This window comes from Abramis brama (assembly GCF_963993115.1).
Source record: "Abramis brama genome assembly, chromosome: 4".
Lineage (NCBI taxonomy): Eukaryota > Metazoa > Chordata > Actinopteri > Cypriniformes > Leuciscidae > Abramis > Abramis brama.
The window spans coordinates 33,955,233-33,976,978 of NC_139966.1; the positions used below are offsets into that span (position 1 = coordinate 33,955,233).

At 39.8% G+C, this 21,746-nt stretch overlaps 1 protein-coding gene and 1 long non-coding RNA gene across 9 annotated transcripts; both read right to left on the minus strand.

Annotated features, from left to right (window-relative positions):
* Nucleotides 1-462: 462 nt before the first annotated feature.
* LOC311080620 (uncharacterized protein) lies at nt 463-14,860 on the minus strand. 8 transcript variants are annotated; one of them, XM_084110669.1, is made up of 13 exons: nt 14,812-14,860; nt 11,421-11,660; nt 5,110-5,965; nt 3,958-4,075; nt 3,296-3,521; nt 2,924-3,200; nt 2,617-2,794; nt 2,392-2,468; nt 2,125-2,305; nt 1,677-1,925; nt 1,362-1,533; nt 1,134-1,279; nt 463-1,003 (listed from the first exon to the last, which is right to left on the minus strand). In XM_084110669.1, the coding sequence occupies exons 3-13, from the start codon at nt 5,392-5,394 to the stop codon at nt 876-878; spliced, it is 2,037 nt and encodes a 678-aa protein (XP_083966795.1). In that variant the 5' UTR covers nt 5,395-5,965; nt 11,421-11,660; nt 14,812-14,860; the 3' UTR covers nt 463-875. The 8 variants fall into 8 exon arrangements, with proteins under 8 accessions (XP_083966795.1, XP_083966800.1, XP_083966799.1 ...); XM_084110674.1 differs by lacking the exon at nt 5,110-5,965; XM_084110673.1 differs by lacking the exon at nt 5,110-5,965 and having other exon boundaries at nt 11,421-11,740; nt 14,812-14,856.
* Nucleotides 14,861-15,871: 1,011 nt separating this feature from the next.
* On the minus strand, nt 15,872-18,996 carry LOC311080895. The gene is made up of 4 exons (XR_014605738.1): nt 17,484-18,996; nt 17,176-17,320; nt 16,432-16,559; nt 15,872-16,275 (listed from the first exon to the last, which is right to left on the minus strand). It is a non-coding gene; the product is annotated as an uncharacterized lncRNA (long non-coding RNA).
* Nucleotides 18,997-21,746: the final 2,750 nt, after the last annotated feature.

A 21,746-nucleotide genomic window follows, 5' to 3' on the forward strand; every position in this document is an offset into this window, starting at 1 on the left:
GCAGTTAGCTTGAAGGCCAGCTGACGTAGAATCGTGCCCACAGCCAGTCACACACTACGCATGCTTCTACCACTCATTCCCAGACGTTGCCTCGACTTTGCTTTTCAGCCCGGAAGAACGAAATTGCTAGGGAAAATTTTCCCTGTGCTTTTAGTGTTTTCAGTGATGTGCAACCTGTACATTTCTGTTCACATCTCAAAAAATGTGTTTTGGGGTTTCATGACCCTTTAACATTTACAGAGTTGACTATGGTCCCCTGCGACTTTCGTGGAGTACAACAGTGAGTGTGTAAATGATTAGCGAATATAACTGCAAATGTCTATTTCATGTGATCTTACAAAACATTTAGCATTATATTTCCCAAGGTTATATTCAAACCAAAGCATACATAAAGAGTGAACACAAACTCTGTACCTTACTGTTGTTGTTATATCCTTAAGTAAATTCATATGGAAACTTGCATAATATAAATGTATTTATTTATATAATTTACAAAGACAATGACCTTCACAAATAAATTTTTACCTTTACTTTTAAAAAGTACGTTTTATCAACAAAAATGTTTTGCCAAAATGTATTGAATATCAAAAACTAAAACTCCAGACAGCGTAGATAGACATATAAAACAGAAACACCAAAAAAAATCCTTGAACCCGGCTATGATAATGTCCCTGTGTGTCAGTCGTTACAGATTTTTAGCTTATCAGAGCTTTGTTAGCTGGTGCTGGGGTTTCCTGGGACGAAGAGTATGAGTTGTGATTCAGCCTGTGTGGTCCTGAGTATTCGAAGAGAGTTTCCTGATGCCCAGGGCAGCTATGTAGGTTTTCGACCGCCTATATCTTAAAACGAGACACCCTGCTGGAGATGGCCTCATCCTAAGCAAGCCGGTCATACTCTGGACACAGTGGCGGTGGTATGGGGATCCTCAAGACCTCATCCGCATATGGTGCAGGATCCACAAAGACTTGATCAAATATGAGGTCCAGCAGGTCATCCACATATCCTGTGCAATATGACATTTTTTATTTGTAGATAGTTATATATTGTTTTTTCACATAGCTTGTAAGGAAAAGTGCACTAAAGGTATTGTACAATTCTATCACATTTTGTAAGTAAACTCAGGTTATACATACTGAAAGTTGCTTGTCTCCCTTCTCTGACCCTATATTCTCCCTCCTTGGCCTTCGGAAAGGTCACTTTGAGCAGGGGTTGACCTGCTGCTGTTGTGGCTTGAGGACACCCGGCATTCTCGTTGTAGTGTAGTGCAGCCAGGTACAGTCTGAAAGCAAGAAATACATTATCAACATAACATGACAACGGTGTATGCAAACGGGAAATTAATTTTACAATAATTGCGTTACCTGCACAACATTCCAAGAAATGGAAAGACCACATTTTTGGGTGCAAACCGTAGTATGACACTGTGGAAAACCTCAATGGAAGAAGTCTGGTAGTGAGGACATAGCTTGGCCACATCCTTCAAAATTCTCTTGTTGGAGAGAACTTTCTCCAACTTGTAATATGCCAGAGTTCCTAAAGAATTGGAAATATTCTTTAATTATACTAATCAGAAATAAGAACTGACTAAGCATTTAATATTGACTAAAAAAGACAAGCTTTATGTTTTGCATACAGTTTGTTTAGAACTAACTTCATTGCTTCTTGAGACTACATACCAGCTGCCAGCCACTTGTTTTTGTTTAGACTTTTCCTTGGTGGATGTAGACATGCAGGAAAATTGGTGTCTTCATGTGTGTGCTTATCTTGGACATGGTTCAGCATAGATGTCCATTTAGCCACTCTTTCAGGCCCATTGCTTGATGATTTAGCAGTCCAATAGATGTGATTTTTAATACTAAGCAACCAGTTATGTAGTTTCTCACATCCCTTCAACTTGCAAATTTTCTCCAACTGTTTTGAAATTCCTGGAGATTACAATTAAATACAAGTATGACAACACTCACAATAAGTGGACTAATGTGTAATAGGTGGTGGATATTTAAATAAAAAAAACCCTATTATATTGTTATTGGTGATCCAGAAACATTCGCTATTACAGTATTATCACATTTATTAGTCTGTAAAACTCTTGCAAATTATAAGAATGGTAGTAAGGTTATATACTTTTCTCTATGTGCCAGACATCATAGAACTGGTTAACATTGCGCTCCCTGAGGAATTTTTTAATTTGCGGGTGCCGGTCAGTCACAATGCAGTCCAGGGTCACACCACGAGCGTCCAAAAAGTCGAGACTTCTCTTCAAACCTTCCTCCTCCATGTGGTAACTTCCTCCCACTTCATTACTCTGTCAAAGAAACGTAGTATAATGAGTCTTTCAATTAAAAACGCAAATCTTCCAGCATGTTGCTACAAAGGTTTCTGCTCACTTACCTGGACGAGTTGTACGTCAACAATGGTGTTCGTCTCCAGGTCCATCATTGTGTAACTGCCATACTTGGCAGAGTGCCCTTCAAAAACAATGTAACATAATTCCTTATTACATACTGTGCCTTGTCTGGTAGATGTGCGAAAAGTCTATCATTCTTTATAAAGTCTTATCAAACGTTCTTTTTTGGGGGATTTTCAATAACAGGTTTACTTTTTCCCACAATGTACCTGGTGAGTCAGCCCTCATGTCTCCTCCAACAATGACTTTTTCCCTTTGAGTTAACTGCTGTAGCATCTCATCCTGCCAGTTTCTCCATTTGTGAAGAACAGCAGGCTCAATCCACATTCGCGCGTGGCGACGAAAGGTGTCGTACCTGAAAAGTTGTAGCTTCATTGCTGCAAATATCTGACAACATAGAGAACAGTGAAGTTTCTATACAGTAAAGTAATAAATTACTAAATGTAATCATCTTTGACATTATAAATGTTTAGTCTCTGTAACTGCATTGCGATTAATTATTTGATATTCAATTACTTTTTCAAGTGTGAAGAATGAAGCACCACAGAGATACACGGCAGCAGAAAGGTGAAGGTTGCCCGCTGGAGTACAGCCCATAATTGGCTGACTGTTCCATTTCCGTGAGAACTGACAGTGATGGCAGAGTTGTTCAACACGTAAAAATGTCCCAAGCCTTTGCGATCGTACATGACAGCTTCGCTGACATACCGGGCACGACTCGAACAGTTCCATGATGCAGGTCTCATAGACAATATATTTACTAATATTTTGAACAGGACTGGATGCTTGAGCTCTGAAAAAAATATGCATGCATATAAGCACAACGTGAGGGTTGTAATGATTAAAACAAACATAATTCTAAACCATCTGCACATAATAGATACTTACAACAAGCCTTTTGGCTCTGTTATTGATGTGTGATTGAATGTGACATCAGTCTCTTGTGCTGTTAGTATAGAAGAGCATTCCTTGAGAGTATCTTCTTCATCTCCCTCTTCCTCAAGGTCCAGATGAGGTCTCTTTGATGGAGTCTTGAGTGGTGTGGAAGACATAACTGCTGTATGAGAAACTGATGCCATACTAAGGTCAAAACTTGACACAGTTGTCTGGACACCTGGAATGTATAATGCAGCAACGTTTTAGTGTTATGCCACATCGTTTAACGTTAAGAAATTAGGGTGATATGATGATTGAATAAATGATCCACTGGCAAATATCAAGCTATATAGTAGTTATTATTTAATATAGCAGAAACATCATGGTCACGTTTTATTTATTGAAAGCTACGTAGGATTTCTATGAGTGTATGATAGACTGACGATTAAGTGCTCGTATGAATGCAAGACATTCCAATATTAATAATTGTATTCTAACCGAGTGCAAGCACTCGTTTTTCCACTGGTGATTTGTATTTGTTGTCATTGTACACTCCTGAGCAGCTACCACAAACATGACGCTCACTACCTATTATGCAATGCACAACGAGGTAGATTCACATTCTCTATTGCGGCTACTGTGCAAAACAAATACAATTAAAACCATCAACATACCGATACTCCTGTGGTGTGCTTGAAATGTCGATGGTTGTGTGACAAAACTGTGTAGCTGTGATGGCTCTGTCTGGACGCCAACATCCCTCGAGCTACGGCTTTGTGTAGATGTGCTGGCCTTTGCAAATAAACAAACATTTTTAACGTACAGTTTTTCAAGACAATAACCTTTTATACTGTTCTTTATAAAAGCGTGGTTATACAGTATATAAACAAGGTTTAAAATAGACGACGGACATCTAGGGCCCTATTTTAACGATCTAAGCGCATGGTCTAAAGTGAAGGGCGCAAGTGCACTTAGGGTTTGCCCGAATCCACTTTTGCTAGTTTAACGACGGGAAAAATGGTCGGCGCACGGTCTAAAAGGGTTGTCCCTTTTCTCTTAATGAGTAATGGGTGTGTTTTGAGCGTAACGTGCAAAAAAACAATCAGAGTCTCATCTCCCATTCCCTTTAAAAGCCAGTTGCGTTCGCGCCATGGCGGATTCACTATTTACATGCCGGAATTTGCAAGCAGAAAGACTGAACGCTTCTCTTACGAGGAAACAGATCTAAAGCGCACAAGCAGATCATCTACGGGACAAACCGGATTCCACCATATCGTTATGTACACAATATTATTCTTTTACATTGTAATCCTTTTATTTTTAATATGTGGCATGTTTGTGTGCTGCTTCCCTGTGTGTGTAATAAGCAAAGTGTACCTGAAAAAAAAGTTGTGGACCTGCCTATAGGCGCACATTACTAATGCACTCTTTAACAAAAAAGAAATATTTCGCCATTGACTTTAGACCAGGTTTCAGTTGGTCAATGGCACAGTCATTTCAGTTGCCTCAAAATAGCAACGCACCATTCAATGCGCCTGAACACTCGTTTTCAGACCATCACGCCCATGGGCACACAAATGGGCACAAATGCATTTGCTATTTAAACAATGTGGCGCAGGACGTGAAAATGAACTGCGTCAGGCTGAAACTAGCAAAAAACACTTGCGTACAATTGGCGCTGCATTGCACCGGGTGTATGATAGGGTCCCTAGTCTCTAAGACAACAATAGCTTTAGCCGCATTTGTTGTGGAAATAGCTAACAGGCACATTGACTGAAATGGCAATTTGCTCAAAATTCATAAAAAATAAACAGTGTGACACTTACTACTTCTGCAGGTGAAGCTGGATCACGAAGAGTTGGTACCGATCCATCCTTCAGGATCAATTTTTTAGCAAAACCTGCTTTGTACTGACCCTCGTTCACAAAGCAGTCTGGCATAAAATGATTTGCGCAAACATAAACGCATTTAGGTAGATTAGGGGGCGCATTCCCTTCAAACATAAAAGTAATCCACCGCGTCTTCAGCGGCTCAGATGTCGGGAGTAAATGACGACTGCTGTGTTCATTCTTACATCCAACAACAAAACACCTCAATCGCTTAGAAGACATTCTTGTCCGGTACAGCTGCTCCCACGTCGAAACAATGGCAGACTGTGTATCAGTTCACTCAGGGCGGGTTTATGCTAATACGGCAGTGTCCGCCAACAGTCATGGGAGGGGCCTGAGCAAAAGGACGTCACATTGCCCAGAATCAGAAAACAGCTTGTTCTGAGACACTGCTTATGATTTATGGGGATTAAAAAAAAAAAAACACACTGTTTATTTTTATCATTAAAGGGTGGTTGTGTACACACACTGCCAACACACATTGGACCCTATTTTAACAATCTGAAACGCAAGTATCAAACGCAAAACGCAAGTAACTTTGTGGGCGGATCTCGCCCGACGCAAATCTAAAATGAGTTGGTCTGCAGTAGCTACATTACTCATAGGTGTGGTTTGGGCATAACGTGAAATAAACCAATCAGAGCATCATCTCACATTCCCTTTAAGAGCAGGCGCGTTTGTTCCATGGCGGATTGCTATTATAATGGGGAATTTGCCAGGCGCACACCAGGAGCGGTTCACATCCGAGGAGACCAACGTTCTCGTCAGGGCCGTAAAAGACAGAGAAGTGACACTGTATGGGGATGGGAGAAACACACCCAAATTAGCTTCGGTTAAACAGGCGTATAATAATTTGGGTAAATGTGTAAGCTAGATTTATGCATATTTTTTCACATCTTCATGGACACCACAATGATTTCCCACGTGTGGAATATTTTTCCTTGTAATTATGTATGCTTTGCAAAATTGGAACTGCTGCGTCTGTGTGTAGATGAGATAAGCAAAGTGTATGCGTGTTGTGCACATACTACATTATGGCCAAGCATGCGCCCTTAAAATAGCATCTGAACGCGCCACTGAAAACGCGTCACTGACTTTAGACTAGGTTTTTCCTGGTCTGTGGTGGAATTGTTTTCTGGAACTGCAAAATAGCACCAGGGAACGTTTGCGCCGGCCGCCTCCTCTTTTCGCTGAACCGCCCCCGGGAGCGCAAGTTCATTCCCTAATTTACCGACGTGCGTCTGTGGAGGGAAAAGTCCGCTGTGCGTCAGGTGCAAAATAGGAATGATACATGCATGTAGTGTTGTCACGGTACCAAAATTTCAGTATTCGGTACCGATACCAGTGAAAATCCATGGTTCTCGGTACCAATTTCGGTACCAAAGTGCTAGAAATCGATAAATTCTTTGCTGATACTTCCTCGTCATCATGGAGAGCGCATTTCGCACCGTTTCAAAAATAGTCGATCTCCGAATGCGAACGAACTTACTCTGAATTTTAGTAGGCCTATTGTTTTTATATGAGGATCATTTTTCAAATACAAGGTCAATATTGATTTTCACTAACGACAAAACAACTAATTATCCGTGAATTTATATGGAACTAATCTTTACAAGCTTTCCATCTTATTCTCCTCATGTACAGTAACGTAACGTTGCATTCGGAGATCGACAAGTTTCTCCTTTCCACAAGCGCTTTCTCTCCCGTGGCGTCTGTCGTTGCTATGCAAACATGAACATAGGCGCTCCTGGAAAAACCATAGACAGTATATAAACGGGAAAAACGAGCGCGCCGCGTCGCTCCTAATATGAGAGATTTGGAATAACGAATCTGCAAAAAACGCGCCATGTGAACGGCCACTTATGGCAACGTGACATTAGCCTAATCCAAAATATTTCCATAAGTGTCTCTTTCCTCCTTTCTTATCAACAAGTGGATTTACAGCCACCACGTCAGCAGCACCGCCGGTCGCCATGTCTCAGCGCTTTAATAAAGAGGACGCGCAACTGCACGCGCTCAGTGCATGCATGCGCATCAAGGAACCGGGTTTGAACGGGTCCTCGGTACCACCGGTACTTAAGAAAACTTGGTACCGTGACGTTTAAATTTTTTTAGTACGCTGGGTGCAAGATAGGGCCCATTGTTCAAACACCATGTAAAAGTGAATTTTGCATAATAGGTGTGGCTTTTAATCTCGAAAAGAGAAATACTGAATTGTCCTCCTTAAAAATACTTAGGATTGATGCTAAAGTTTCAATGGTCTCTCAGTTTGTAACAAGCTTTTATAAAAAATGATACACATAAGATGAAGGTATTGGAGACGCAGGGACTTTTTTTTTGTTGGATAGTATTAAAAAAACTTGTGATAGGAATTATAATATTGGATGAAATTGATACAAATATTGCCAAATTGAAGAATAATAAAACACTGTGTAATATCAGTTTAACCGCTTAATTTAATAAAAAACCTTTCTGGAAGATATCTCTGTGTTCCTTTTACATGTTTTTTAGGAAATATTGGAAGCTGAGAAAATGCTGCATACAATGAATCAGAGTTTAATAACCCTTATTCCAAAGTCAGGTAAAGATCCACTTAGTTTCATTAATTAATAATGATGCTTAATTGTTATCGACAATATTCGCAGAGAGACTGAAACTTTGTCTGGATAAAATTATTGATGACTGCCCGTCTGGTTTTATGCAAAGCAGATATATTGGAAATAATTTTCGTCTTGTTTTGGATCTAATTGATTATACTTTCTTAATTTAGGATGAAAGTTATATATTATTCATTGACTATTATAAAGCCTTTGACCATGCATTCATGATGGATACTCTTGTTTTTTTTTAGCTTTGGTAATAATTTTTTTTTAGAGTGGTTCATACAGTGTATAACGATTGCAATACTTCAATTAAATTACCTTTTGGAACAACTCCCAGATTTAATATTTCTAGATGTGTAAAACAAGGAGACCCTGTAGCTCCTTTCTTATTTTTGTTAGTTGTTATGATTATTAGTTATGCAAGTGTTGTGTCTTCATGTTAAAAAGAAAAGTCTAGAATATATATATATATATATATATATATATATTGTTCTTAATTTGTTTATTATTTTAGGGAAATATGATGGTCAATAAATACACCTAGTTTTATACAATTTAAAGGGGGGGTGAAACACTCAGTTTCAGTCAATCTCATGTTAATCTTGAGTACCTATAGAGTAGTATTGCACCCTTCATATCTCCAAAAAGTCTTCAGTTTTATTATATTTATAAAAGAAAGATAGGCTGTACCGAGTCTTTCCGGAAAAAAACGAGCGGTTGGAGGCGTGCCGTGTGGGCTGAGCTAAAGCTGTGCTTACGCGCCGATAGCTAACAACACACAGACATTTGAAGCAGAAGCAGTTCTCTTACGAGAGGTCTCTTGTACTGCGTAATATCTTACGCTAGGGGAAAATCTCTTTTTTCCGTGAGATATTGAAGCCAAAAATTATCCTTAATTTTGAAATAATGTAAAACGTGTTGCGGCAGCATGCAGACATAGGCAAGACGGCTCGCGCGCCAATTTGGCTCCAATGGGGGCGCTTCACGCCTACTGCGTCGCGTCGCGTCACGTCCCGCCGAAACAGGCGGAGTGTAGTAAAAAGGCCCACAGCCCAGTGCTCATTCCTACACACAAGCACAGCACGCCACATTCCAGGGCTCGCACACATAAAATCGACTCATGTCAGTTCACTGTCTCCCAGTCAGAGAATATCTTTTCTGGGCACAGAACTGGACTCGCTGTCTATGACAGCACAACTATCGCCACAGCGCAGACTGAATATTCAGCGCATGACGAAATCCTTCCGCTGTGGCACTATAGTCCCGCTCAGGAAGTTTCAGAAAATGCTGGGTCTCATGGCCTCAGCATCATCAGTACTCCAGTTGGGTCTGCTTCGCATGCGCCCACTGCAGTTCTGGCTAAAAGCGCGAGTACCGCGTCGAACGTGGGCCTCCGGTCTTTTTCGCCTCAAGGTCGATCAGAAATGCATCTCAGCTCTGAAATCTTGGAGAGCGACCGACTGGTACCGGTCAGGTGTAAGCCTGGGGACTTCCTCGAGTGTGAAGGTGGTGTCTACGGACGCCTCCACCTCGGGATGGGGAGCGCTGCTCGAGGGCAGACCGTTCTTCGGCCAGTGGTCAGAACGGGAAAAGCTTCTACACATAAACTGCCTGGAGATGATGGCAGTCGACAACGCGCTGAGGCGCTTTTGTCCCCAGATAAAAGGACACCACGTCTTGGTCCGTTCGGACAACATGTCGGTGGTGGCCTATATAAATAGCCAAGGAGGTATCAGGTCCCGAAACCTTTACAGGCTGACGGAGCGCCTCCTGGTTTGGGCTCAGCACAATCTGCGCTCGTTGAGAGCAGCACACGTGCCAGGCCACCAAAATATGGGACCAGACAGACTGTCCAGAAACAATGTTCCAGCAGGAGAATGGTCTCTACACCCGCAGACAGTCCAACTGCTGTGGAAGACATTCGGCAGAGCGAAGGTATACCTGTTTGCTTCTCAAGAAAACGCTCACTGTCCGGAGTTTTTTCTCCAAGAGCAGGGATGCGCTGGCCCACGTCTGGCCCCGCTGCCCGCTCTATGCTTTTCCCCCCGTCACGCTCCTGCCTCAGGTATTAGAGCGAATCAGGGAAAACTCAGTGCTACTTGTGGCTACGTTCTGGAAGAACCAGGCTTGGTTCCCAGTTCTGATGCAGCTGACAAGCACTGCCCCATGGCCGATACCAGTAAGGAGGGACCTCCTCTCTCAGGCCAAGGGCTCGATCTGGCATCCTCGCCCAGAGCTGTGGTCCCTACATGCGTGGGCCAGGTACCCGCTAACCTCCCGGTGGGAGTGTTAAACACGATCACGCAGGCTAGGGCCCCGTCTACTAGACGGCTCTATTCCTCAAAATGGTCTGTGTTTTCTAGCTGGTGCACAGCTCGTGGCATATCACCCCCAGATTGTGGGGTGACGGAGGTTCTCTCCTTCCTGCAAGAGCTACTGGATAAGGGCAGAACCCCATCCACGCTCAAGGTTTACGTGGCGGCCATGGACACGAGCTTCCTTTGCCCGGTCAGGGCATTAAGGTCTTATGTGTCTCGCTCGACTGTCTTCAGACAGACGGAGCAGCTCTTTGTTTCGTTCAGCGGACGTTCTAAGGGACTAGCGGCGTCGAAACAGAGTCTATCCAGGTGGATAGTTGATGCTATAGCGCTGGCTTACACTTCTAAGGGCGTGCAGTGCCCGTTAGGTGTCAGAGCGCACTCCACAAGAGGCATGGCCTCGTCGTGGGCTTGGTCTACATTTCTACATTTATAAGGTTTTATAACCTAGAGGTTCCCGCCTTGCAGGCTAAGCTGCTTTCGGTCTAATAAATCAGTATTGCTGCCCCGATGCTATTGGCTCAGAATACTGAAACTGCTTGAGTGCCGCTCGCTGATCGATTAAATAACTCTATGGGCAGTGTGTAAGACCCATAATATTCATCAGTCCAGGCCGAGTTTTTTCGCCCTGACTGTGTGGAACACTATTGATATAATTTGCTCCTTATAGGACGCTACTTATTACGGGAATGATGCTGTTCTAGCCCCTCTTTCCCGGACTCTCTACGAGTCCCTGGTGATCATGCACTATATGAGCCCCGGGCACCTGCCCCTGGGACTTTGGTGTTGGATCTCAGCACGCACGGCGTTTTACACTGTGTTCCCCTAGCGTAAGATATTACGCAGTACGAGAGACCTCTCATAAGAGAACGTACTCGGTTACTAACGTAACCTCGGTTCTCTCTAGAAGAGGGAACGAGTACTGCGTATCTTTGCCGTGCCTGCAACACGCTCTGGTTTGCTTCGGCGATGAAAAACCAGATTCTATCAGCCTGTCGAGCTGTATTTATAGGCCCAAGCCACGCCTGTTTCGACAGGACGTGACACAGTAGGCGCGAAGCGCCCCCATTGGATATGACGTCATGAGGGCCCTCTCTCGATAGGCTGCTGCAGTTGCCGCAGGGCAGCCAATAGGCGTGCGAGCCGTCTTGCCTATGTCTGCATGCTGCCGCAACGCGTTTTACATTATTTCAAAATTAAGGATAATTTTTGGCTTCAATATCTCGCGGAAAAGAGATTTTCCCCTAGCGTAAGATATTACGCAGTACTCGTTCCCTCTTCTAGAGAGAACTGAGGTTACATTAGTAACCGAGTACGTTTTACTCACCGCCTGCGGTTTCAACGCACGACCGTGAACCTTTATCGTTGGGACTGCTCCATCCTTAAGCATTAGACGATCTGCAAATCCGGCGTCGAACTGGGCCTTGTTTATAAAACAATCATCGTCGAAATGCAGGGAACAAACAAGAACACTTGCACAACTCCGCTGATGCTCTGGAAAAACAAACTCCATCCACTGGTCCCTTAACGCTGGGTTCTTTGGGAATCTGTGCAGGGTTGTCTTGCCCTGGCAACCAAAAACACACTTCTTTGGTGACATTGTTTATTTCTTTAAGTCCTTTGACAGCAGCGCAGCCGATGACTTCCCTATATGGAAGAAAAATAATGTCAAATGTTTTTGAAATAAAAAGCCTGTTGAATTGCACTACTTGAAAAAAATAGGCATTACATTTAATGCATTGTATTTTTAGGGCGTGCATTTTTATGGGCTTAAATTCAACATGGTTGAATATTTAAGCTGTGAATATTTCAATTAAAAACATTTCAAACACATTTTCATTATTAAAAATTCAATAATCCATATTCACCTTTCATATTTCACTTCCAAAATATTCAAACTGTTTAAAAATAAAACCTTTAATATTCAACAGGCATTTTTCGGTCCATTTTATTTCGCTTTGCAAATTCGCTTCCACAAATTCAGTGGTTCAAATTCGACAGTAAATTCAACATTGACATCCAGGAACTGCAGGAAAAGCAGTAGATTACCGAGCATACTCTCCATCTGCTGTTAGTCAACCTCACCAGCAGGTGGTGCAAAAGCGCGTGTTGTTGACGAAGACCAGCAACAGTTAGAACAAGCCATTAATTCATAAAATGAAAATGATTATCTGTGTCAGTATATATATGCGGAAAAGATGATAAAGACACAAAAGGTGTGTTTATGTTTCATTCAATAACTTCATTGTTACTTTCCCTGTGTAGCCTACATGTCATCAGCTTTCTCTACCATGAACGGGATTATAATCGGTTTCCCTCAATACCTCATACTCAAGGATTCCCCTTCCGTCGGGACAAAACGCTTAACGTAGCTTTATGGACTAATACAGTGATATAAAAGACCAAACTCGCACCTTATTGGGAATGTAGGCTGTAGGCTACAGACAAGCAGATGGACTAAGAATATGAACTTAACGCGCAAAGTTTCATGCAGAGCGTTTCGTGATATACTGGCACAAAATCAACACTTGATTAATTAATACTAACACTTTATTTTCTCTTCTCTCTCTCTCTCTCTCTCTCTCTATATATATATATAGTATAGTATATAGTATAGTAGGTTATGCCAAGTAAAGTAAGTATTGCATTAGTTTAAACTGGGAAGAGTCATAGCACTTGCATATTATTGTCCTCCTATTGTTAGTTGAACTGTAAATCGCTTTGGATAAAAGTGTCTGCTAAATGACTAAATGTAGCCTAATAAATGTAAAATTGGCTTGACATTGGACATTCGCACATTTAGGGACCGTCTCCAAAGTTGCATACAACATTATAAACGTTTCTAACTTCAATAGCAAACTTTAATTTATTTGAATCAAAAATCCAAAGGGTGTGCATTATGCCTGACACTAAATGAACACTTTACAGTTGGTTTTATGACTGTAAGTCGTTCTATTCAAATGCTATCGAAGTTAGAAACGTGTACACCAATGTCATATACACTTTAGAGACGGTCTCTAAATGTGCAAATGTCCAACTTCAAGCCAACTTTATGCCAGTCTATCTGGGAAACGCTCAGCATTAAACTTTGCGTGTTATTCTGAGTCCATCTGGAGCTGGACTTGCGTTTGGTTTTTAATATCACTGTATTAGTTATATTAGCTATGTTAAGCGTTTTGTATGTCCAGCAGGGGAATCCTTAAGTATTGAGGGAAACCCTAATAGCCTGCATGCAGCACATTGCCACAATATAAAGTTAAGGCAACTAAACAACCAAGAGAAATATTATGTCATAATCAAAAATTTAACATTGCATCTGTATAACATTATAATCTTGTTCACAGTAGAGAAAGATGCATGTAGGCTACACAGGAAAAGTAACCGTGAAGACACTGAATTTAACATAAAACCGCCTTCATAATAATCACAAATACACTTACATTGCTGTAAATAAGTTTTATGAATGAATGGCTTGTTCTAACTGTTGCTGGTCTTCGTCAACAACACGCGCTTTTGCACCACCTGCTGGTGAGGTCGACTAACAGCAGATGGAGAGTATGCTCGGCAATCTACTGCTTTTCCTGCAGTTCCTGGATGTCAATGTTGAATTTACTGTCGAATTTGAACCACTGAATTTGTGGAAGCGAATTTGCAAAGCGAAATAAAATGGACCGAAAAATGCCTGTTGAATATTATAGGTTGTATTTTTAAACAGTTTGAATATTTTGGAAGTGAAATATGAAAGGTGAATATGGATTATTGAATTTTTAATAATGAAAATGTGTTTGAAATGTTTTTAATTGAAATATTCACAGCTTAAATATTCAACCATGTTGAATTTCAGCCCATAAAAATGCAAGCCCTAAAAATACAATGCATTAAAATGCAAGCATGGTTAATGTAATGCCTATTTTTTTCCAAGTAGTGCAATTCAACAGGCTTTTTATTTAAAAACATTTGACATTATTTTTTTTTCGATATCCCTAAAGCCGAGCACAGCGCTTTGATGGGCGCACTGCTTTCGCTCTCTCGCTCTGGTCTAATTTTTTAAACTTTGTCCATGTTTAGAATGGGAATCCAACTCTTTAACAGTGTAAAAAACTCAGTATGCATGAAATAGCATTTCACCCCCCCTTTAAGTTTGAGCTTTGTCAGTATCTTAAATCATTGAAGGATATAAGGAACACCAAGGCAAAAAAGACTATAGATTGTGGTAAAGCCCTGAAATGTTATCCTTATTAAGGACCTGTTTTTTGTTTTTTTTGTTATGATATGGATTTGATTTCAATACCTCTGAGTATATAGTTGTTCTTCTTTGTGTTATTTATTTGTATTATTATTACTATCTGTATTTTATAATATTTTATAATATTCTTACTTTTTTTTAACTATTGCTATTTTGTATTTAATTGATGTGCTTTGTTACTAAATAAAGCATTACAAAAAACAAACAAAACAAAAAAGCATAGGGATGCTCACTTCCGATTGGAACTTTCCAGTGCCTCAATTCGTGTTCAGGATGTACAATCTGATTCATAATACAAGGAGCGAAATGAGACGCACCTTTTCTGTTCTGCTGAAGCGCTTTACTCTCAAAAATAACTTACATTTATGTTAGATAAAGCATTACAGTGTTACTTTCAATAATATTTGCGTTATTTAACAGGTCTTATAAAAACTATGAAATTGTTTTACTGAAACACTTTAAACGCACAAACCTTTCTTTAGTCAGTTTACAGACACAGGACCGTGGCGCAGCCTTGTGACGTCACATCACCAGACCAAAATAAAAGTCCTGTCTTTTTCTGCTTGTGGTGTTTTTTGTTTTGTCTGTTTTTATTACAAATAAATATACAAAATTTGTACCAACATATAAAACTCACAACAAATATGGAAACAAATATTCATCTGATGAGTGTATAAGGGGAAAACAATATATGCCAGAGGTAAAATATTGCAAGAAGATAAAGTGACGAAACGCTTCGTAAGTCTTTTTTGCTTTTAATATATTCTATAGTGTCGTATTGTTTAATTTATTTTATAAAATGTTCACAATTTGGCTTAGCTTTAGCCCATTTCTTCACATGAATGTGACATTTCCAAGTAGCCTAAAATAAAAAGTTGAATGAGAAAAAAGATTGTTATTTTGGAATCAATGGTATCCTGTACAAAAAAAGAATATAACATCATTCAGATTAATTTGTCTTATTGTTCCAAACAGTCTAAAAATTAAGTTAGAGACATCCAACTAAAACATTCTTGAATATTCACTTTCAAAGAAAAGATGGAGTCTTCGAGTCTTCCATATTCAAATTGGAATTTTAAAGGAGACTTCTTTAACATTATATATATATATATATATATATATATATATACACTCTAAAAACTGCTGGGTTGAAAACAACCCAAGTTGGGTTATTTTATAACCCAGCTGCTGGGTCAAAAAGGGTCTCACCCAGCGCTGGGTTATTTTAACCCAACCCAGTTGGGTTATTGATTTAACCCAACATGTTGGGTTATGTTTTCTACCCAAAGTTGGGTAGAAATTACTAAATTGTTGGGTTGAACTGACTAAACAATGGGTTGAAGAATACAACCCAAATTATGGGTCATGGGTATCATTTGGATTAAAAATGACTTTTTTCAATTAACCTTTGCATTATGAAAGCAACTTGTACAGTTATTTTATAAAATTAAAGATAATATTCAAAACATTATTCTATCAATGCATGTTTGTATTTCTTATTTACCAATTAAAAGATCTTCAATTGACATGAGTTGGTCTTTAAAAATATATTTATTCATTTCATAAAGAATTTACAATTTAAAATGAATTCATTAGCAATTCATTAAACATTTAGTTCAAGTTCATAGTTCAAGATTTAAATGGAATTAAATTGAGCCCGGAGAATTTTGACTTCATTTGCCTCTTGTCCAGGGATTTCAAAGAGCGCTGTTTGGATAAACTCCCAAACTTTGCTGCAAACTTTTGGGTATGCGATGTCAAAAACAAAAAAAGCCTTAAAGCAGACATCTACAGCTCCCAGAAGGGAAGGGTGCTCCAGAGCCGTCCCATTGATGACAACAAAGGCCTGGGAGCACTGATGCCCGTCCCCCAACATGAGTACAAAGGGGTACTCTGTGGGTGCCTTTGTCAGGTATTCCGCCAGGTTAGTTCCAACCTGTAAGAAAAACAAAACAAAAGGAAGTTGTTTGAACAGGTCAGGTACTTGTAACAGCAACAGCAATATCACCAGAGTTGTCATGATTTACGTGCTATGCCTTAGCTTCATAATAAGGAAGAAAAATAAATTCAGGTAAAAATCATTGTAACTTACAGGCTGAACATCAATAAAAGCCCTTCTGAGCTCAAGGCGGCTGGGGCGGCACAGTTTTCTGCCAACCTTGTATACCCCGGTTGGCAGCAACACCGGGAGCAGCTGCAACGCAACCTCCCCTTGTTTGTCTGTAAAATATATATGATAGATTCATCAGTCAAATACAACAGTAAATGTATCTTATGGTTGGAGGAAGGAAGATTTTTCACAATATAGGAAAAGTGGGTAACATTTATTGTTTTCCCTGGTAACTAACCAGTAGTCCCCTAATAAGGCTGAGTTGGGCGTTCACCAGTAAGTACTGGTTAACTACCCAGTAGTTCCTGATTAGTTCCCTAGTAAGTAACCAGTAGTTCCTGATTAGTTCCTCTTTGTTTTCTCTGGTTACTAACCAGTAGTCCCCTAAGGCTGAGTTGGGTGTTCACCAGTAAGTACTGGTTAACTGATTAGTTCCCTAGTAAGTAACCAGTAGTTCCTGATTAGTTCATCTGGTAACACTTTACAATAAGTGACACAAAGAATGCTTAGTTACTAGGGAACTCCTTAGGGAACTAATCAGGAACTAATGGGTAGTTCCCTAGTAACTAAGCATTTTTTTGTGTACCTTATTGTAAAGTGTTACCGAAAAGTGTTCATTCATTAATTGTTTGTAATACAGTAACAATAAACAATGTATAAGCAGAAGAGAAGTCCCAGTGTCCCACAAGCGTAAATCTCAAATCAACATTCTACAAATAACATTACCTGCTGAAAGAAGATCAATGTTTTTTGTGATCTCCGTTTTTTCCTTTTGTGCCAGATTGATGATCCTTGGGGCGAATAGTGTGTTCCAATTTGCTGTCAATTTGTCTGGGGCCTCGGGCTGCAGCATCACAAAATCTTGGGATATCTAAGTCCAGGAAAAGTGCAGGAAAAGTCAATGATTTAGTAAGCAATGGGGCACAAATATTTAACAGGGTCACACATACGATTTGAGAGTATTACACATGAGAGAAAGAGAAAGAAAATTGGCATGGTGTTTAATTCTAACAATGAAATGGATTGTTACATACCTTCAAACGCAGGGATTAAATTAATAAGGTTCCACTCAGACAGTTTGTCCTTCACAAAATTATCCATCTATCAGAAAGACAAAGACAAAGAAAAAGGACACTCAATAAATATTTGATTACTTATAGTTGATTGCTTAGAGTTTTGAACTAGTTAAAAGACAAGTTCTGTTTTTTGCAACCTGGACCTTATTTCTAGCATGAAATATGTTAATTTACTCACCCAAACAATTGTGAGTAGATCTCCTGAATGAATGCAAGTTACACCAAATTGTTTAGGTGAGTAAATTAACTTATTTCATGCTAGAAATAAGGTCCAATTTGCAAAAAAATTAACACCTGAACACCTCCTTTAACTCTCTATGGTAGGATGAGGCTGAGAGAGGAGAGGGGGGCGTGGGAGAGAGGTAGAGGAGCAGGGGAGGGGTGTGTGGAGGGGAATAGAGTGGGGGGAGAGATGGAGGGGAGCAGGGGATGAAGGGAGGATGATGGAAGGAGGGGGAGCAGAGAGAGAAGGGGGGGGAGAGAAGCAGAGTGAGGATGAGTTGAGGGAGGGGAGGAGAGCAAAGAGACAGGAGGAGAGGAGCAGAGGAAGAGGAGGGGAGGTTGGGGAGAGGAGAGGGGAGGAGAATGTTTAGGTTCAACTTGTTTCTGTTATTTCAACCAAATTATTGTTTAAAACAGCCATTCTCAACCTTGGGGTCCCGACCCCAATTGGGGTCGCGAGATGATTTCTGGGGTCGCCAAATCATTTTGGAAAAATATAAATGAATGTAGCTTCCGCCTGGACGTTAGAAGGACGACAAGCGGTTGGTCTCAAACAGGCATTTTATCAGTGGCGGCTGGTGATAATTATTTTTGGGGGGGCGCTTTTTTGTGTGTGTGTGTGTGTGGGGGGGGGGGGGGGGGGGGTATTTAACCCTCTGATTATCTTCATTTGGGACGACACTAGTTATCTTTGGGTATCTTACTGTCCCCAGACAATAACATTTAATTTTGTAACAGAATAATAGTTAATAGTTAATACATATATAAAACTTATTTGTTATAGATCATCCTTTTTTTACACTGAATGTTTTCATATTTAGATAAAAACACTGTTGAATAAAGCTCTAGAATAAAGTTATTGTCCAGCTAAAGTTAGTTTTGATTGATTCACTTCCGTTGCAAAGATTATTAGTTAACTTAAGGGCCGCTTACACAACACCGTTCCAACAGAAAACCCTTAACACAGGCGGCCTGCTCACAAAACAGTGCCTGGTGGCTCGAGAATGCAAACCTTGAAATAGTTTTTTTTTAAAAGGTTATCTCTGCGCAAACTTCAAAACACAAACCTGTGAAAACGCTGACGGCGTGCATATGCGTATTGTGTTCAGTCTATAGGTATGCGCGTTTGAATATATATGTGCGCAGGCGTGTAGTCTTTCTTTACAAATTATAATGAAGAATTATTTATCACTTCCGCCAAGCCATGTGAAATGGAATTATCTTGACAACGTTTTATCTGTACAGAGGTAAAGGGAAGGGAAGGAGGCCTTCACAGGGGAGAGACTAGTTGACACTTTAGGACTGCGTTGTCGTCGTGTCCAGGCGCAGGTCCTTCATCAGATCTGGATACGGCCTGGATCCGGCGGACTGCGGTAAACCTCGGGATAAACAGAGAGACTAATATTAGTGTAGACACCATTCTTCTTATGATGTAACGAGTACATCAGGACACAACATGACAGAGTGTGTCTGCTTCCCGGACACTGTAGGAAGACTGTTCCAAAGATCGCAATAGACGTGAAGGACTATCATGCGTTAAGAGCTCGCTCAAGTACTGCGGAGCTAAACCATTTAGTGCTTTGTAAGTAATCAGCAATATTTTAAAATTATACAGTGTTTAATAGGGAGCCAATGCAGTGTTGACAAAACTGTACTAATATGGTCATACTTCCTGGTTCTGGTAAGAACTCGAGCTGCTGCATTTTGGACTAGCTGTAGTTTGTTTATTAAGCGTGCAGGGCAACCACCCAGTAGAGCATTACAATGCATGAACTAATCGTTCCGGATTTTTCATTGAGAGCATATTACGTAATTTAGATAGATTTTTAAGATGGAAAAATGTGGTTTTACAGATAGTAGAAACGTGACTTTTTAAATGAAAGATTGATATTCAAAGAGCAAACCCAGGTTCCTAACCGACGACGAAGACTTAACAGAGCAGCCATCAAGTGTTAGACAGTATTCTAGATTATTACATGAGGAAGTTTTTTGTCCAATAATTAGAATCTCAGTTTTTTCGTAATTTAGTAGGAAATTACTAGTCATCCAGTTTTTTGTATCAGCTATGCATTCTGTTAATGCACAGTAATGCACTGTAAAGAGATATTTTATTCCCCATGCCATACAGGAACTTAATTTAAACTGAAATAGTTTTTAAATGTGTTTATTGTAGGTCGAAACCTACCTTATTTCAATCGGCTGCGCTGCTTTCCATTTTCTGTTGTTGTATGTTGATGGTGGTAGTATTGTACTCTTAACTGTGTGTATTTTAATGTAAGTTTAAATGTGGTGTCACTGATGCATTTCTGTTCGGAGAAGTCGAAGACAAATTTCCACTAAGGTGGACAATAAAGGCTAATAAATGAATGAATAAATAGAAGGTTGTTGGTTTCAGTTAAGAGGGCAGAATCCAGGACTTAGTAATAATGTTACAACTCTACTTGGGATTGAATCAAAGATAATAGCATAATATTTTGGCTTCACAGGGACCTTAAATTTATTTAGGAATTCTGATTATGATAAAAGTAGTCCTTAATCATTAAGCAACTGATTAACAGTAAGTATTCCATACCAAGTCTGATTAAAGATAGACTTTTTTTTGCACAAGGTATCTCTATTATTTAATATAAAGTACCGTGCAGTGAAAAGTTATGTTTATAGATTTATTGCCAAGCCAGCAGTGCCTTCCTTATGGAAGTTTGCCAGTTTAATTGGGATTTTTTCAATAGCAAAATTACATTTTAAAAGAAAATTGATGCAACCCAAAGAGTTCGTCATCAGCAAACAATGATCGCCCAATGTCTCCTAGGACCTAAGAAAATACATTTTTTTATAATTTCATATTATTCCCAAGTTGTAGCCAATATCAGTCCATCCAGTTTTTCATATATAATTTCATAATAATCAAGTTTGGTCATTAATGTGATTTTGAGTGACACATTTTTGTGAAGTTAAATTTCTTTCCAATAAAAAAAAAAATTAGTTGACTTCAAAAAGCCAACATACTGAATCTGATATTCAATTTAAACTTTATTCTGCTTCTTTGTGTGTCTGTCTGAATCTGTGTGGCTACAGAAGGTGACTCCAATCCGTTGACACTGGAAATGGTGCTGCAGTTTGCTTCTGGAGCCTCGTCTGTGCCTCCTCTAGGATTCCAAAAATCTAATTTTTACTTACATTTGGTCAAGACACCAGAATATTTCCAGAGGCCAACACATGCCTTATTGTTCTCAGACTTCCAATTCACAGTACCTACGAATCGTTTAGAACGCCAACTTTTGGCACCATGTAGTACCTTGTTCATGTAAGGGTGATAAAAGAAATACTTTAAATAGTTCTCTTAACACTTATCCACCCTTATGCCATCTCAAACACACATTTTACTGTTACTGCGTTTACTGTTATTGTTGTACTGTTCTTACCTTTAATGTTTGATTTCGATTTAACTTCATTTACTTTTACTACATTTTGTATCAACATCAGTTTTAATTCCTCTAAATTTAAAAAGTACATCACAGCAAGTTGTGATTCAAAACAGTGATCCATCTGACATCTAAATGTTTCACTGCATAAATGGAACAATAAAACCTGAATAAATTTTCATTGCATTTGTCTGAATCCTTTTTTCACATTGTAAAGTAATCCTGCTAAAAACATTTTGTCAGAGCATGAAACAGACAGTGTGGTATTTACCTGAAGGCATTTAATTGATTTTTTTTTGAGGGGGGTCCCTTTGAGATGGTCAAGCATCCAGAATACATCAACATTTTTATCATTCTGATGGCGCGTTTCAAGAAAAAACACGCTGTATCATAAATTGTATCTCAGCCATCTTGTAATGTGTTTGCAATTTCTCTGCAGCATGTCTGATACTTAGCAGTAATATCTGAGATGGTCTCAATTGCCTGCATAATGTTTTGCTGCGGATGGCTCAGATTGATTCAGGATTGCTCCACAACTACAGCTGGAAAATGATCTTCGCCATCATCAGTCACAGGG

What these genes read in the sequence shown, in the direction of transcription:
- LOC311080620 (XM_084110669.1), bottom strand. Translation starts at nt 5,394, where the DNA reads ATGTCTTCTAAGCGATTGAGGTGTTTTGTTGTTGGATGTAAGAATGAA. An exon ending in ACAGAGCCAAAAGGCTTGTT is followed by an intron (nt 3,201 to 3,295) that starts GTAAGTATCTAT and finishes TATTTTTTTCAG; the next exon opens with AGCTCAAGCATCCAGTCCTG. An exon ending in TTGACGTACAACTCGTCCAG is followed by an intron (nt 2,306 to 2,391) that starts GTAAGTGAGCAG and finishes TTTCTTTGACAG; the next exon opens with AGTAATGAAGTGGGAGGAAG.